Genomic DNA, 16,597 nt, shown 5'->3' with positions numbered 1-16,597 from the left:
ATTCATTCTTCATAGAGTAAAATAATGGGTCTTATCATTCTGGTCATTGAGAGTTTATTATTGATTTTTGAACCAGTATGAGTTTTTAACATCTGATCTTTGGAAAACTTGAGCTCGTTTATAGACATTTATTTCCTATATAGATCTGTCATGGATCTTGATGCAATACAGCAGGCCGTTTTGTAAATGTTAAAAATTGGAAGATTTCATTAAATAAAAGTAATCGCAAATATAAGTATTAAATAATGTTTTTTTGTACTTTTTAGCATATAATAGTACATTAGGTGTTTCAATCAATTCCGCATGAAGTTTTATAATTTAAAATACAACATTTCATGTATAAACTACTAAATGAATAATTTGTAGCTACCCACTTTCCAAAAAGTAATCCCTCAATCTTATTTTTTATAAATGGTATTTTTTTAATGTAAAACTCTGGGCAGATCTGATAATTAAGCTAATGTGATCAAACATCTTTTTTTATTCTTTCTTATTTTTATTTAGGAGCAGATAATGTGAAATGTTTTCTTCAATTTTGGTTTAGACTGATAGCTACTTGGGAGCGTCTGCCAGTGACAATATTAAATTAGGAATTTGTAAAAGTTGCAATATCTCTTTTGAATCTAGGCCGGGACCTAATTAATGGCCAGGTTTCCTATCCCTTATCCCTAGATGCTTATGGATACAGATTACCAAAAAAAATCAGCCATCTATCTCCGGTAACAACTACTTTGGAGAAGGGTAACTTCACTCTTTTCGAAGAGGAAACACTTTTAGAAATATTAACCCCCCCCCCCCCCCAAAGAAAAGAAAACAATGTTGGAATAATTAAGATAAAGATGTTAAATTTATTTAGAAAGCCAATTTAAGGAAAAGTTTCACATAAAATAAATGTTATAAAATGTTAAGACTGGTAATTAAATTTGTTTAGAAATGCAAGCTAATCAATTGAAATATTTTACATTACAGCTAAATCAAAACTTCACAGAATAGCAATTTTTTTTTCAAAAGAACTAAAGAATCTTCAGAAAATTTCCGAGTAAAAAGAGAATATTGGACTTGACGCTTAAATTGGATAAATTTGGAAATTGATTACACTGGTACCCAAAGTTTTATTTTCACTTAATTTTATTCTTTGGCTCGAAACATTAAATACTTTTAATGAATCTTTATTGGTTAGTTAAAAACAGTTATTGGCATAACATGTCAACCAATAGTTCTAATCTACAGCAGGAATAATTTTGTTTATGGTAATTGGATTTGCATATCAATATAAGATCCCAACAAAAGTTCTATAAAACTTCCTCTTATTCTATGGCTTAAAAGTTTGTCAACCAAATCTTGATTGGGTTGAATACATAGCGCTAAATCATGTGAATACTTTATTAAAAAAATAAACTAACATAAAACCATCCCCGGGACCATTATAAATCGATCCTAAGATTTAGAATTTCATCGGTTCAGTGTTTTATTAACTGACAAACAAAAACCTAGTTTAAGTTATAGGATTACAATATAAACAAGGATGACAACATCCATAAGTAGCGAAGCACAAAAAATCGTAGATGGGAATACGTACAGGTAGATTTAAAAGGTTTTTACTAAAATCAAGAATAGATTTATTGGATAAAATAAATATGAAACCTTGTTTTATTTTGTATGATGACGATGGTCAAAGTAAATTATATTAAAAATGCTCATAACAATGGGAAAACTTATTTTGATACTGATATCCCATAAAAGTTTGAAAATTGGATCAAAATAAACAAAGATCTTGGGAAATATGTAAAACATATAAAAATAGCCAAAAACCTGATAAAAGGCAGTCTGGCCGCCATGGTTGTTTTCTTAAAACGACAAAAAATTTAATTTTTAAATCCTTAAAAACTTTAAAAATTTGGAAAATCGGACCATATACACTGAAGATATGGAAAAAAGTGTTAAATATATTTATAAATAGCCTAAAACCTGCCAAAAAGGCAGTCTGGCCGTCATGGTTATTTCCTGTAAAGACGGGAAATTTAATTTTGATATCTACAACTGAAAAAAATTTGAAAATCGGACTATAAACACTGAAGATATGGAGAAAAATGTTAAAAATATTAAAAAAACAGCCTAAAACCTGCTGAAAAGGCAGTCTGGCCGTCATGGTTGTATTCTTTAAAAGACGGGAAATATAATTTTGATATCTATAACTGAAAAAATTTTGAAAATCGGACCATACACAGAAGATATGGAGAAAAATGTGAAAAATATAAAAATAGCCTAAAACCTGCTAAAAAGGCAGTCTGGCCTTCATGATTGTTTCTTTAAACGACAGGAAATTTAATTTTGATATCTGTAACTGAAAAAATTTTGAAAATCGGACCATAAACACTGAAGATATGGAGAAAAATGTGAAAAATATAAAAATAGCCTAAAACCTGCTAAAAATTGGTCCGACTGCAAATGATGTTTTATAGTCAATTGTGCTCCTTAATAATGGGAATGTTGTCAAAAAAATTCAGCATTCTATCTTTTATAGGAGCTGAGTAAATCCCATTTCCCCCATAGCGTTACGGACTGACTGACGGACGGACAAAGTGAATTATAGAGTAGCTTCGCTACTAAAAATGTTTTGTAAATAAATGTATAGATATAAGCCCAGACTACTACCTGGCCCAAATGGTGGGGACATTTTTCTTCTGCTAGCACATTGCTTTCTGCTCTTTTGTAGCGACTTGGTTGTGTTTACATTTCCGACGCTATTGGATGATAATCAAATACAAAATTGAAATTTTGCATAGGGTCCCTTGCCCGTTATTAGAGTTGTATATAGCTTGTGTCCCTCTATTCTTTTGCTTTAATATTAAAACAATCGTTGCTAATAATTAGTTTTTTGCTTTATTGTAAAAACATATTTGAATAGAATGACTTCATATATTGGACAGTTTGTTCATCCAGAATGAGGGATGGGGTAAAAAAGGTAGATGTGTGGATCGTTATTTTAGCGAGCTACAAGATTTTCTTAATTAGAGTACATGATAATCTGGTGTCAGATCCAAGTAATAGTAAATCCAATTTTGGTATAGTAAATAGAATAAATTTTCCGGAAAGAATAAGTGCAGGGAATGAGGGAAAGAACAGAGATAGTTAAATTTATCCATACATATATATAATTTGAGGGAAGGGGGTTCTATAAACATACTAGTTATATTTATCGCATGGTATTATAGACAGCTTTCCACGGATATTAAGTTTAAAACTAGTTTTGTTAGGCACGGGCTAAAAAATGGTTTAGTCTTTTGATTGTACAATGTACATTTTACGATGCGATAATTAAATATTCTTTACCTTAGTATGTGTATGATACCTAAGATAAAATTTTGATCATAATAATTAATTGGGAGTTAGATTGATTTATTCGTCATTGTCCTATTCCCTTATCCCTGGAATAAATGCCATATCATTCATTATACATACACTATTAGTATTGAAAGCAAATCTTTAAAAAAATTTAGGTCGTTTTTGTACCTATAGATGTAAATTTCTTTTGAAGATTTCTGTAACAATGAGGTATAATTTTATTGTCATAGTTATAAAAAGTGCTATTTTTGAATCCAATGAAAACTTTTTCTGATTTGATTAAAATTTAGAAATAGTGATTCCTAGAAGAGTAAGACACAATAAGTAAAGCATCTTTTAGATAAATAGACTTTGTCTTTCATTAAAATTTCGTTTCTTCATCTGTTTGTTAAGCTTTTCTTTCATGATATTGTCATGCTTAATAATTCTATTTTTATCCCAGGAAAATATATTGACACCTTTTCATCCTCATATAAAAGAGGTAAAATGTATGTTTGTCTATCTTTATACTACGCCCTCTTAGAGGCCTCTAGGTTCACTTGAGGTGCGGGGCGGGGAGGGGTAAGTTAATCCCATCCAGGTGTTTAACTTTAGTTTAAAAAACTTATAAAGAAAAAAATTTCTTGTTAATATTATGTTTCTTATTTTATCTATTACATAATAATAACCATAAATATAACTACACAGTATAAAAATTAGCAATATATATAGGTATTCAATAATTTAATTACTCTTTTCGTGAAGATTCCCTGTATCAATGAGTATCCAGTAAATTAATTATTTGCTCAGTCGGTAATGGTACAAAAGTCCTTTACTTATTTTATATGAAAAGGTTTTTTAATTACTACTTTAATATATTAATTTGTTATGCAACTAAATAACAGCGCTATAGCTGACTTTGTCCGTTTGTCCATTCATGATTTTTTATGCTTTGATAATTGTAGATGTTGTGTTTCTTGTAGAAATAAAATTTCAATGTTATTGTCATAATTTCTATCTCTTGATGCAGACGGACATACAATTCGTATTTTTTAGTTTCGAAGGAACACAGTAAAAGTGTCGGACTGATTATGACGTAAAAAAAATTAGCCAATGAGAGGCCACTATAAATTTTACCATCGGTCAATAATGGCCTCTCATTGGCTAATTTTTTTTTACGTCAAAATCAGTCCGACACTTTAACTTTGTTCTTTCGAAGCTACTCTAAATTCCAAATGTTCATCCGTCCGTTAGAAAAGTTTTCGGGGAAATATTATTTTCTCAGCTCCTATAAAAGATAGATTGCTGAAGCTTCTTGTCAACACTACCATCACTATGGAGCATTTTTAGGTAGAAAATACTATGGCAGTCGGACTGCTTTTAGGTAGGTTTCAGCTACTTTAATGTTTTTCCTATATTTACCCATATCTTTGGTATTTATCATTGTTATAATCTCTGAATTTCCCCCCCTGTCATTGCAAGGATATAAAGAAAACAAAAATAACAATAAGTATTATGAGGAAAAAAAATATTACATCATTTCTTGTGGAATATGGACTGATACTCAGTTATTTAAATTTTTAGAATTATCCTATTGATTCCAATAACAATTAGGTACGATTAAAACAGTTAAAATTACAAGGCACTTCTACATATAAGAATTTTTTTTCTTCCATATTTCAACATTTATAAGCATGTTAGAATAGTTGTATCGATATCAAACCTTGCATGGGTATTCCTGAAACCAGTGTTGCGGAGCCGTGGAGCCGCCATATTTTGCTGGAGCCGGAGCCGTAATTTTCGTTAAAAAACGGCTCCGGACAATATAAAGAGATTTTTTATAAATTATAATTTGGTAACTCTGTTTTGTCATGTGCCCTTTTTAGGTTTTTCAAGTCCATTTTTATCAAAAATTTAACTTTTTAAGGTCGGAGCCGGAGCCGCACCAAAATCAAACGGCTCCGCAACGCTGCCTGAAACATTAGGGTATATTCTGAAAAGCAAGACAACTTTCGGTGATAAAAGGTTTCTTAACCATTTTGCTCAATTATCTTGTATAATGCTTTAGATCCGCATCTGACATACAGACGTAAAGAGCTGAATTATAGAAAAAGATTGCTGTTAGAAATACATAATGTAATACAGTGAACTATGTTTCATGACCAGCGATATAGGAATGCATTAATAAAAGACAAGGATGACAACATCCATAAGTAGCGAAGCACAAAAATTCGTGGATGGGACTGACGGTCATTGTTGTTTTCTTCAAACGACGGGAAATTTAATTTTGATATCTTAAACTGAAAAAATTTTGAAAATCGATCCATAAACACCAAAGATATGTGGGAAAATGTAAAAAATATAAAAATAGCCAAAAACCTGCAAAAAGGCAGTCTGACCAACATTGTTGGTTCTCTAAACGACGGAAAATTTAATATTGATATCTCTAACTGAAAAAAATTTGAAACTCGGACCATAAACACCAAAGATATGAGGAAAAAATCCCATTTCCCCTATAGCGTTTCGGACGGACTGACGGACAAAGTGAATTATAGAGTAGCTTCGCTACTAATAATTAAATCACCTTTATCGAAATCGATGAAAAACCGTTCTCTCAATGATGAATAATATAATTACAAGAATTTAATAAAAATGTTTGGACTTTGCTAGTTGTTACAAACCAATCCTGAATAAATATTTTTAAGCCAACGAATGCGATAATGTGTTTATAAAACTTTGGGGACTAGTATCTTGTACAGTCCAATTTCTCTAAGAAATTTTGAACAAAAAAAACTTTTAGTGTAGTCTCAAAAATATTAAAGGAAAGATTAATTTATGCTTAATTGACAAATTATTAATAACAAATTAATCTACAACCATTTCTCCCTCGAATGATTATAATCTATCATAGGCAAAATTTCATTCGCTATTATTGATCTTATTCCTGTAACCTTTATTGAATGGATATATTATTACTGGATGTTACATCAGATTTTCATGTTTTCTCTAATAAAGTGAAAATTGAAGTGGGCTATAATAACGATCCCACCTTCCATCACCTTTACCCTATCCCCTCCCTCATGCTGGATAAACGAACTGACCAATAAACGAGTTCCTTATTAGCAAGCTAAACTCGACAATTTATTTCCCTGTCATAATATCCATGTATATTCTACATCCATTTTTGTTGATAATACATTGCTATCATGAAAACCCAAATGATAAATTATCCTCTTTTCTTTATTCATTCAAGGATTATTAGCGAAGCTTCTCTATAATCATAGGCTGTAGCCGCACGTCTTCTCGTCAATACGTCATTTGGCTGAGCTGAGTAGAGCTTGTAATTTTATCTAATCTTTGTTGTTGATTTAAAGACTTCTTGAAAAATGTATTGCTAAAATTCAAGACAATTATGAAAAGTTTGTCTTTACAGTTAAATGTAATTTGTTTTTTTTGTTTCATCATAAGTATTTTTGGCTACTTTGAAGCACCTTGGACATATTTATCCTTATTGATATAAGCTGGATAACCTCTAGAGAACTGTATTCATCACCTAGTCTCAAAGCCCCTGTTTATGGCCAAGGCATTCCCTCTAATCTAAAAATCGAAATCAACAAAAATACTGAGATACCAAACATTTCCAGGAATTATCATACAAAGTTTAAAATCAGTTGGACAATTAAGACATGCCTAAATTTAATACCAAACAAACTTTTTACAGAGTAGCTTCGCGTTTATCAAAAATAAAACAAGAATAATATCAGTGTAAATTTATTTTAATTGTTGATGATAAAAATTCTCATATAAACATAATAAAAATAATTATAATTTATTGAGCAGAATTGCATGATTAAGGCAAGGGGGGAATCGTTTCTAGAGAAGTTTCATACGGTAGCTAAACAGTCAAATTTTGGAGGATTTTCCTGTATAATTACTGGTAAAAAACGACTTTAAAAAACAACCCCATATTTGGTTTGATTATGATTAGGGCAGGTCTAGGCTTGCGGTAAAATTAACGGCGTCCAGCGCAGGGAACCAGAGCACCCAGGTAGTTTCTGCAGCCAGCACCGAGGGCGTAGGCGTAGGGGTGGAGGAAGGCGTGGTTGTAGGCATAGGGGTAGCCGTACACCAACCAGGGGTCAGCCTCAGCCTCGGCGGTGGCGTCAGCCTCAGCCTCCCTCTTCTTTCTGCCGTACAGATAGGGGTAGCCGTGGTAGGCGGCGTAAGGGTAGCCATACAGGCCATAGGCGGCATGGGCATAAGGATGGGCGGCGTACACAACGGGAGCGGGGTTCTTCACGACAGTGGAGGAGGCGAGAATGGCGGGTTCGGCATCAGCCTCACGCTTCTTTCTGGCCTCAACAACGGCGGCAGCCTCCTCGGCTGCGGGTTCCTCAGCGGCGGCGGCGGCAACGGCGGGAAGAGTCACATAGGGGAGGACACCCTGAGCACAGGGGACAAGGGCTCCAGCATCATTGCGGCATCCGGCGGCGGCGTACACCAAGGGGTGGTGGACAGCGGCGCTGTAGACAACAGGGGCATGCACGGCGTGGGTGTACACCAGGGGGGCACCGACGCTGTAGGCGAAGGCGGGATCGGCCTCAGGGGCGGCGGTTGAGAGCCCAACGGCTGCCAATACCAACTAAAAGATAAAGTTTTTATTAGTACAAATTATTGTGTTAATGAAGCTAGAAAATCAACTTGTTAATACCTACGGGTAATGACTATAAAGTAGCTTGTGCTTTAAAGATTATTTCTAGTATTCATATTAGGTAAATATTGCGTTATTCTATAAAAAAATACTTTGGACGGCAAAAAAAAGAGGTAAAGTAGTTTTTCTTCCAGTGAAACTAATCATATATTAAAGTTATCTTTTATCGTTATAATCAAAGAAACCGATATATTTTTTATTGAAAAACACATTAGCAGTAAAAAAACAAGAATGGCAACATTCATAAAAGCGAAGCACTAAAACGGTAGGACAAACGGACATTAACACTAGTATAGTGTTAGAACTGAATAATCAGAATATAAAAGTATAAGAGTCGAAGCAAAATTAAAAGAACTGTTATTTTTACTGAATAGTTATTCATCGTATCGTATCAAAGACAGCTTTCCGCGGATATTGACATTGAATATTATAAGATTAAAACATTGGGGCTAACATAACTGGTAATCATTCTTTAATTTTGTTTTAATATTCGTGGGGGAAAATGTCTAGAATACGACGCTATGCATGATTTTGCAGTATAGCTGAGAATTGGTTCTTATCCAGCGGATATTAATCGGTCTCGAAGCCATACTGGAAAAATTATTCTTAAAGTTGATAAAACTTTTAAAAATGTTAAGAAATAAAATTACCAGGAATTTCATATCGAGCTCTGTGAAGGCAACTGCTTGCCGTCAATGGTTCGAATCCTCTTTTTATACCCGGAAAACTTTACAGAGGCGTTGCCTTAACCATCCTTAGACAGGGGCATTTCATTTCACAACCGTTGTCAAATAATTTTTACTTAAAATAATTTTATTTACCAAAAATCTAATAACATTTATTTTTTTTAAAAAGAGAAATCTTTAAAAAGCATATATATCCCTGTATGATACAGAAAGCCGTCCAAATAATAATTTCTATTCTTCTTTCTTTCTTTAAAAAAACTCTCTCTCTTCACTCTTTCCAATTATCTCTCTATCTCTCCCTCTAAAATACAAATAGGATGTGAAAAAAAGAAATTTCTCGTCGGTTTTAGCAGACCGATTACAGTTGCTAAGCTGACCAATGCACTCCCCCCGCCCCCCTTGTCAATCCATTCTATCCCTTTTTATGCTTTCACATCACGCACGCACACACCTAAAACGCGCACTTTCGCCACCTCCGCATTCTTGCGCGCTTGTAATTATTCCGTCGTCTTACCATCTTCGGGCGCGGAAGTGTACTTTGACTGGGTATCATCTCTTTAAAATAAAAAAACAAGGATGATTACATCCAGTAGTAGGAAAACAATAAAAAAACATAAAGATATTTTATAGTAAAACAACATTTAACTTATTTTTAGATTAACGTTCAATGCTTTTGAAATTTTCAGAAAGTTAAAAACTCTTTCAAAAAGATTTTTCTTGAATTTTTCAGTCTCATTTTCTGCATGTAAAAATAGTATTTTGACTTCAAATATTACACACAATTAGGCAGCGTATGGCAGTCACAGCCATACAGCTTACAGAATCCTAAAAATATAGTAGTATTTAGCACCCAATAAGTCACAGCCACCAAATTTAAATTGATACAGCTGCTATCCGCGCGGCTTATTAAGTCACCTCACTGTCAGCTACGCAACCCAAAAAGCACCTCAATAAGCCAAAGTCAGTTTTGGCCACGCAGCTTTTTATAATCAACCGCACTTAGTTGAAACCCATTAATAATTTTAAAAATATTGACATATTGCACAAGGACTCTGGTAGGAAATTGACAACTTATTCATACGTACTGTACTAAATCAATCATTACTTGGACTAATTTAACCAAATTAGGTTTTTTTTAGGTTTTTGATATTTCATACAACCCCCTTAAGTTATTCATTACAGTAAAATACAATCTTAAAATTTATTTACTGTGTAAATATGCATAAATATGACGTTTTTACTGACAATTATGTTGATTTTTACTCAAAGCATATATCTTGTAGACAATAAAATGATTATAACTTTCGTTCTATTTAAGATAAATTGATGAAATAAAAAGTACATTCAATTTTATTAAGCTGAAAAGTCACTTATTGATATTAAGAAATAATAAACCCCTTTGAGTGGGGGAGGGGGGGGGGGGCGTTGAGTATCGAAATAAGAAACTAATGTAAATTTCTTTTCTACGGTGGGTTTTAATGATTCATATAGCAGCCAAACTGTTTTAGGCAATACCCATTTGTCTGTCTGTCCCTCTGTCTGTCTGTCCTTTTGTCTGTCTGTCCCACCACTTGTCTGTCTATCTGTCTAACTGCCTCTCTTTTGGATTTCAATGAATCATCTAGCATAGCCTAATTGTAATTTGTTAATGCCTCAAAGACTCTCTGTTACTATTTACCTGTCCCTCTGTCTGTCTGATCATTCACAGGTTCTCTATTGGATTTATCTAATTAATTGTCTATTTTAGTAAAACTTTGATAATTCTTCTTGCCCGTCTGTCTGTCTATCTACTTAGTTTCTACCCTTGGTCTAACAGACTTATTCACTTAATTTATAAAAAATTAGATTTAACTAATAATATGGTGGTATCTTGTACCAAGAGATACACAAATAACCTTGTGTTGAAAAAAACAAATGAAAAATGATTCAATTTCTTCTATGAAGAAAAGTGTAATACATGTTCCTTTATTCTCTTTGTACATCAAAAATATGTTTCAAATTTATAATATCAGGTTATATTCCATTAATTTATTAACAACTAAATTTTTTGACACCCCACTTATGACTTTTAACAGCCCCCTTTAACTAAAATCAAGGGTGATTTTATTAGTATTTTACCAAACCTACTTTACATAAGAAATTTATTACATTTTAAATTTTTTTTTATAAAAAGAGGATTGGGATATATCTCCCTCTCAACATTAACTTTAAAAACTATTGTAAAATATATTAAAAGTTATAAACATATATCTATCAAGATCATTAAAGGAATTAACTCAAGTTTGAAGGGGGGGGGGGGGGCTTAATGCAACCATCTCGTAATCAATGCACAAATTGCACTTAGAATTCGAATTTTGTTACAAAACTTGGCATGAGTAATCCTTGGTACATCTATTTTCCCAAAATGGAACAAAAAGTTGCAAAAGTGACGGCTAACAGCTGGCAGCTCAGTCATTTAGCTGTTTTTGGGCTATATTCAGGGCGAAACTATCATTAATTGCATAGGAAACAACTTTTTGAAACATGTTTTTGCTTTAAATATCCATTTTTAAAATTTCTTGTACCAGCTGCTAGAACTGGCTGAAAATGGCTGGGAGCGGCTAAGAGTATGAAGAGTATATAGGGCTTGTAACATGTCTAGGGGTAGGTTTTTATTGGTACTGAGCTCAAAAATACTACTATAAATAGTGGGGGTCCATCCATTTGGCAGCTGGGGCTGTTACACAGACTGTTAAAAACCTACCTAGAGACACGTCACAAGCCCTATCTACTCATTCTACTCTTGGCCTCTCCCAGCTGAGCTGCGGCCATTAGCAAGCTGCCAAATGAATTTTTTTGTGGTATTTTAAAAATTAATAAAATAAAATTAATGGTTCAATAAAGGGGGGTTTGGTGCTGGAAGGTGGGCAAAATTGATATATATTGAGCTAAAATTTTTAAACTAACTGGTCCAGTAGTTACTGCATCTAAAAGAAAAACAAAATAAAATTTTTTTTTAAGTTAGGTAAGAAAAACTGCAAAAATGCAGATTTCTTGCTACACCTTCATATGTTATTATTGAGACTGCTCCATTTTTTTGGTAAATTTCAGGTTTTTATTTACATACTAGAATTGAAATTTTGTAAAAATCTTTAAAATTGAGATCACACAAAAGAACCAAAAAAACATTCTTTTTGCAGATTTCAAAAACTTTGAAGTGCTCGTAAGGTCACAATTATTGCATCACAGAAAAAAATATTTAGCATGGGTCATTATTTTGCTTAAATCAACCACATTTTTACTGGGGTCAACATTTTTTCATGGTGGGATGATTTAATCTACAATATATACTTTTGGCTGTTGACAGCTGTTCTCAGCCATTTTTGGCAGTTTTCAGCTGTTATGACAGCGAAATCTAGAAATTAAAAAAGGGTTTTTAGTAATATGTCCTTGTCCATGACATAAAGTTATAATGTTAATTAAGAAAAGTTTAATTCCATGGAAATATTCAATTTTTATATCCATATAAGCCATTACCCAGCTGCCACTATTTTTGGTAGTATTTTTCAGCTCAACACCCCTTAAAACCTATCCCTAATGGATGATTCCTACGTAATTATTGCTGGATTTGCCCTGAAAATAGCCCAAAAATGGCTAAACAGCTGAGCAAACAGCCCTTAGCCATTACTTTTCCAATTTTTTGTTCCATTTTGGGAAAAAAGATCTACCAAGGATTACTCATGCCAAGTTTTGTAATGAAATTCGAATTCTAGGTGCCATTTGTGCATTGATTACATGATGTTTGCCTTAACCCCCCCCCCCCTTAAGCTTAACTTATTGTTAAATTTGAAAAACAGACCTACTAAGGACTACACATGCCAATTTTCATAACAAAATTTGGATTAATTGATTATGGGATGGTTGCATTAACTCCCCCCCCCCCCTACATATATATGAGAGTTTCCTCATGTCTCAATTTACTAATTAAAAGTTGTACAGTACAGTTGTACAAAATATTGCAAGATTTTTTTAGTAAAGTCTGGTAATTAATTTACCTAAAAATAGATAGCATAGAATTATCTGAATCAGTGACTTGCTTAAATACACCCTCCTTAAACACCCCCAACCCCACTTTATTTTAAGGGGTGTAAATTTATTTCCTTTATACCCCCTTGGAATTTATAGAGGGGTGTATCTGAGGGTGTAGGCTCTTGTCAAGAGGGTGGACATGATTGGACACCTAGGGAGGTGTATCCATCCCCCTTTATTTTACAAGGGTGGTGTAAACAACCCCTATACCAACCTTTTGCACGCCTTTGATCTTAACTATACTTTTAGAGAACATAAAGTTGTAAATTCAGTAACTATTCTACAAAAATTATCTTCCTAAATTGATATATGATTTTCAGGGTAATCTCCGGTGGACTAAACATTACAATTTTATGGAAAAAAAGATATCTTTGGAACATGCATGTCTTGAAATTATCCCCCCTTTGTACTCAATACGCATTTTTAATTCTAAGTGCGTCAATTTTGCGTTTAAAGATACCCTTAGTTTAAGTATTAATTTCTCCAGAAAATGATGTAAAAAGATAATTTTTTTTTTGATAAAATGATAAAAGTATATGTAAAATGAAATAACCAGCAAAAAAAAATACAAAATTACGTTAAATAGAACGAAAATTAGAGCGTTTTGTATGCCTTATAAAATGCGTATTTCTCATGAAAATTGTAACGATTTAGTGTCTTGAGTAAAATATTTACAAACTTCCCGCTTTTATAAGTAGCTAGAGCCTTTGTGATTGAAAAGGGGATAAATTTAAACACTTTTGGCAGAAAAATCCCAAATTACATCATAAAATGATAGTTGACTAATCCAATAAATTAAAAATAATAAAAATATAGCTCTTGAAGTCAAATTTAGGTCCTGCCTGGTAAAAAAATAACGGATCCTATGGCAAAGTAAGTTTACTTGACAATAAATTAATACTCAAAACATAATTTTACTCATTATCATGCACAGTTAGAACTTCCTAACAAAGGTCGTGCAATCGAATAGTTAGTTATCTTTGGTTGTTGAACCTGACGTGAAAGTGTCATGGACAGCAGCCTCACACGTATTAGGTAATTGAGGAGGTTATAATCTTGATAAAATAAATGTTTTAAAAAATGTGAATGGATATCAAGCCAGAAATTTCTCTTGTGGAGTTATGCGTAGTAGTAGAAGTAGTAGGCCCACCCTAGAAAAAAAGCAACATATGAATGTAAAGATACTTTCAAACACGATGTTTTGACAAAACAGTTCGAAAAAGTGTTTACTTTTGAGAAATGTAAATTGTCAACTACTTTTTATTAATGACTTACGGCTAAGTCCCTAAAGGCCTCTAGAAGCACTAGAGGGAAAAGGTGGGGGGCACCGAAGTTTAGTAAAACCTTAATATTTTTTTTTCTTTCGGAAGGGGTACTTTTTCCAGAGGCGATTTATCTTTGGTGGGTTGAAGTAACTTCCCCTTAATAAACCTTCCAAGTACCTATAAGAAGCGTCACTGTGTAGGAGATCAGCGGTTAACGAGGACCTAAGCTACAGACACGCAGAAGCCCTGTTACTTTTATATAAAAAAATATGTTAGTTTATAAAAACATCCAGATGGTTGGACTTATCTAACTAGATCACCGTAGTATATTTCACGTTTTACCAAATCTATTTTATAATCTACCTTTCTATCTTATTATTTATATTTTCTTCTATAAATATACTAGCGGCTGCGCTTTATAATATAGTGCCCTAAAAAGAGAGGTATGACGAGTTGAAAATTAGCTTAGACCCTGCTAAGACTTAAATTTACTATTACAATATTTAAAAGTCAAAACTATGAGAAGCTTGCCTGAAATGGAGAACTTTATCGGTTCAGCAATTCTTAATCCAAAGACTAAAAAAACATATTTTACATAATAGGACAGAGTTTATAGGCATACGTAGTTTCAGAAATAAATAAATTTGTGTTTTAATAGTTTTTTGGGGGTGGGTTTATTTCCGCAAGAGGCGATTTCTCTGGGGAGAACCATATCGGTTCAGTAGCGAATTTCTGTGGTACACATAGAAAGATGGACTCACACATCCTGTTACTTTTACTGAAGAGAAGCTATACTTATTACTTAAAATATTCAATAAAAAGCTAACCATATAACCAATTGGATTTTCATTTTAGAGAATCTTCACATAAGTCCCAGATAGGTGGTATTAGGCAATTTTAGGCAAATGTTTTTAGGCTATTTTCTTTAAAATTCAGAGCCCATATAACCTAGGGCCGCAGTAGCCAGTACATTAAAAGGAAATATGAAAAAATTTAAATCTAAAAGACAAAAAGAGAAACATAAAAAGTATCTTTTTATGTGGGAAAAATGGTCAAAAAGTTCTGAACACTGTTTTAATACTTTTTAGTTATTGTGCGTTTACTTCCGCATACTATTACATCTGCAAGTGTTGTAAATTCGCAAAGCACATTGAAGTAAAATAATAGAGGGGACATAAGATTTATGAAACTCTGCCCATAGGGTGCTGGGGATTCTGTCCAGATTTGAAATTAGCTAATAGCGTTGGAAATATAACACAGCTGAGTCCCTACAAAAGAATAAAAAGCAATTTGCCAGCAGAAGAAAAGGTCTCTATCACATAAGGGAAGGTAGTTATCTTCCTATCCATTTTTAATTTGGCATGAATTTTGATGTCCGTTAACTAGGCATATTAGAATTGTTCTATCAATATCAAATTTGGCATAATGAATAATGATTCCTATGTCAGAATAATTTAGTTATTCTTTTAATTTACTAGATTAAAAAATTCTAGGAAGTTATCAGATAAGCATCTCCTGAAAAGTAAAAAAAGTCCTTAAACTATATCATGTATTTTATAAATTTACTAGCGGCTACGCCCCTAGAAGCCTCCAGGGGCACTAAAGGTAGGAGGGGAAAAAGTCGACCTCATCGCATTTTAAATTTGAGTTACAAAAGAGTAGAAAAAATTTTTGGGGGTAGAGGGGGGGGGTGAAGACACCCTCCCCAAAAAAAGTTTAAAACTTTCCCAGGCCCTATAAGTAGCTTCACTGTAAAGGAGAATAATATCGGTTCAGCGGTTAGCGATATCCTTTGGGACAGACAAAAAAACGCTTACTACTTCATATAATAGGATAACCTACTTATTAAGTTCTGACACTTTTCTACAAGTGTTAATATTTGTATGTCCTTCTGTCTGATTTTAGAGCTTTACTTTTATAATATATGTTTCATCCTTATAACATCCTTATAACATGTAGCATGTGCGGCAGTGAGGGCACACCAAAACTGTGTTAATGTGTGTTTTTCTTCCTATTTTATGGGGGAAAATGGACAACACTTTTGGCCAGGAGCTTTTATCCTGCCAATTCTGGTGTGGCAAAAAATAAGCAAGCTTTTTTATTGGCGTATCTACTCCATAAAAAGTTATTGTCCGTTAGACAGCCCGTCAACCAACAGAAATCATGTAAAATGATTTTGTGACTGTTTTTTCTTTTAATATATTTTTTATTTTTAATAAGATTATATAAAACACTTTAATATTATTGTCATTTAAAATAAATTATAGATTTTACATGTTTTGTAGTTTGCTTAATTAAGACTTTTCAGAAATTAAAAAAAATGTTGCACTGAAAAGTCAGTTTTAGTGAATTGATACTATAAGTAGAAAATGAGTCTTATGAAATAGTCTAAAACTAAAATCCGTTCAAAACCAGCTTTTCAACTTGATGGTAAATATTTTATTTTCTTGTTTTTTCTTGGCAACACCTAGTTACATGGCAAAATTGTTGCCAAAAACTATCAGACAAAATACAGTTTTACTTTTTACGATACGCGTATTTAT

The 16,597-nt window shown here is 32.9% G+C and overlaps 1 protein-coding gene across 1 annotated transcript; it reads right to left on the bottom strand.

Moving 5' to 3' along the window:
- Window positions 1-7,079: 7,079 nt before the first annotated feature.
- Window positions 7,080-9,021, bottom strand: LOC145332305 (uncharacterized). The gene is made up of 2 exons (XM_080177274.1): window positions 8,686-9,021; window positions 7,080-7,966 (listed from the first exon to the last, which is right to left on the bottom strand). Exons 1-2 carry the CDS (start codon window positions 8,695-8,697, stop codon window positions 7,337-7,339), a joined length of 642 nt encoding a protein of 213 aa, XP_080033400.1. The 5' UTR covers window positions 8,698-9,021; the 3' UTR covers window positions 7,080-7,336.
- Window positions 9,022-16,597: the final 7,576 nt, after the last annotated feature.

The sequence above is a fragment of the Acartia tonsa genome, chromosome 11 (genome assembly GCF_053477335.1).
Source record: "Acartia tonsa isolate MP-2025a chromosome 11, ASM5347733v1, whole genome shotgun sequence".
Classification (NCBI taxonomy): domain Eukaryota; kingdom Metazoa; phylum Arthropoda; class Copepoda; order Calanoida; family Acartiidae; genus Acartia; species Acartia tonsa.
Note: the sequence above shows the minus strand (reverse complement) of the source record. Positions and strands in the feature narration are given on the sequence as shown.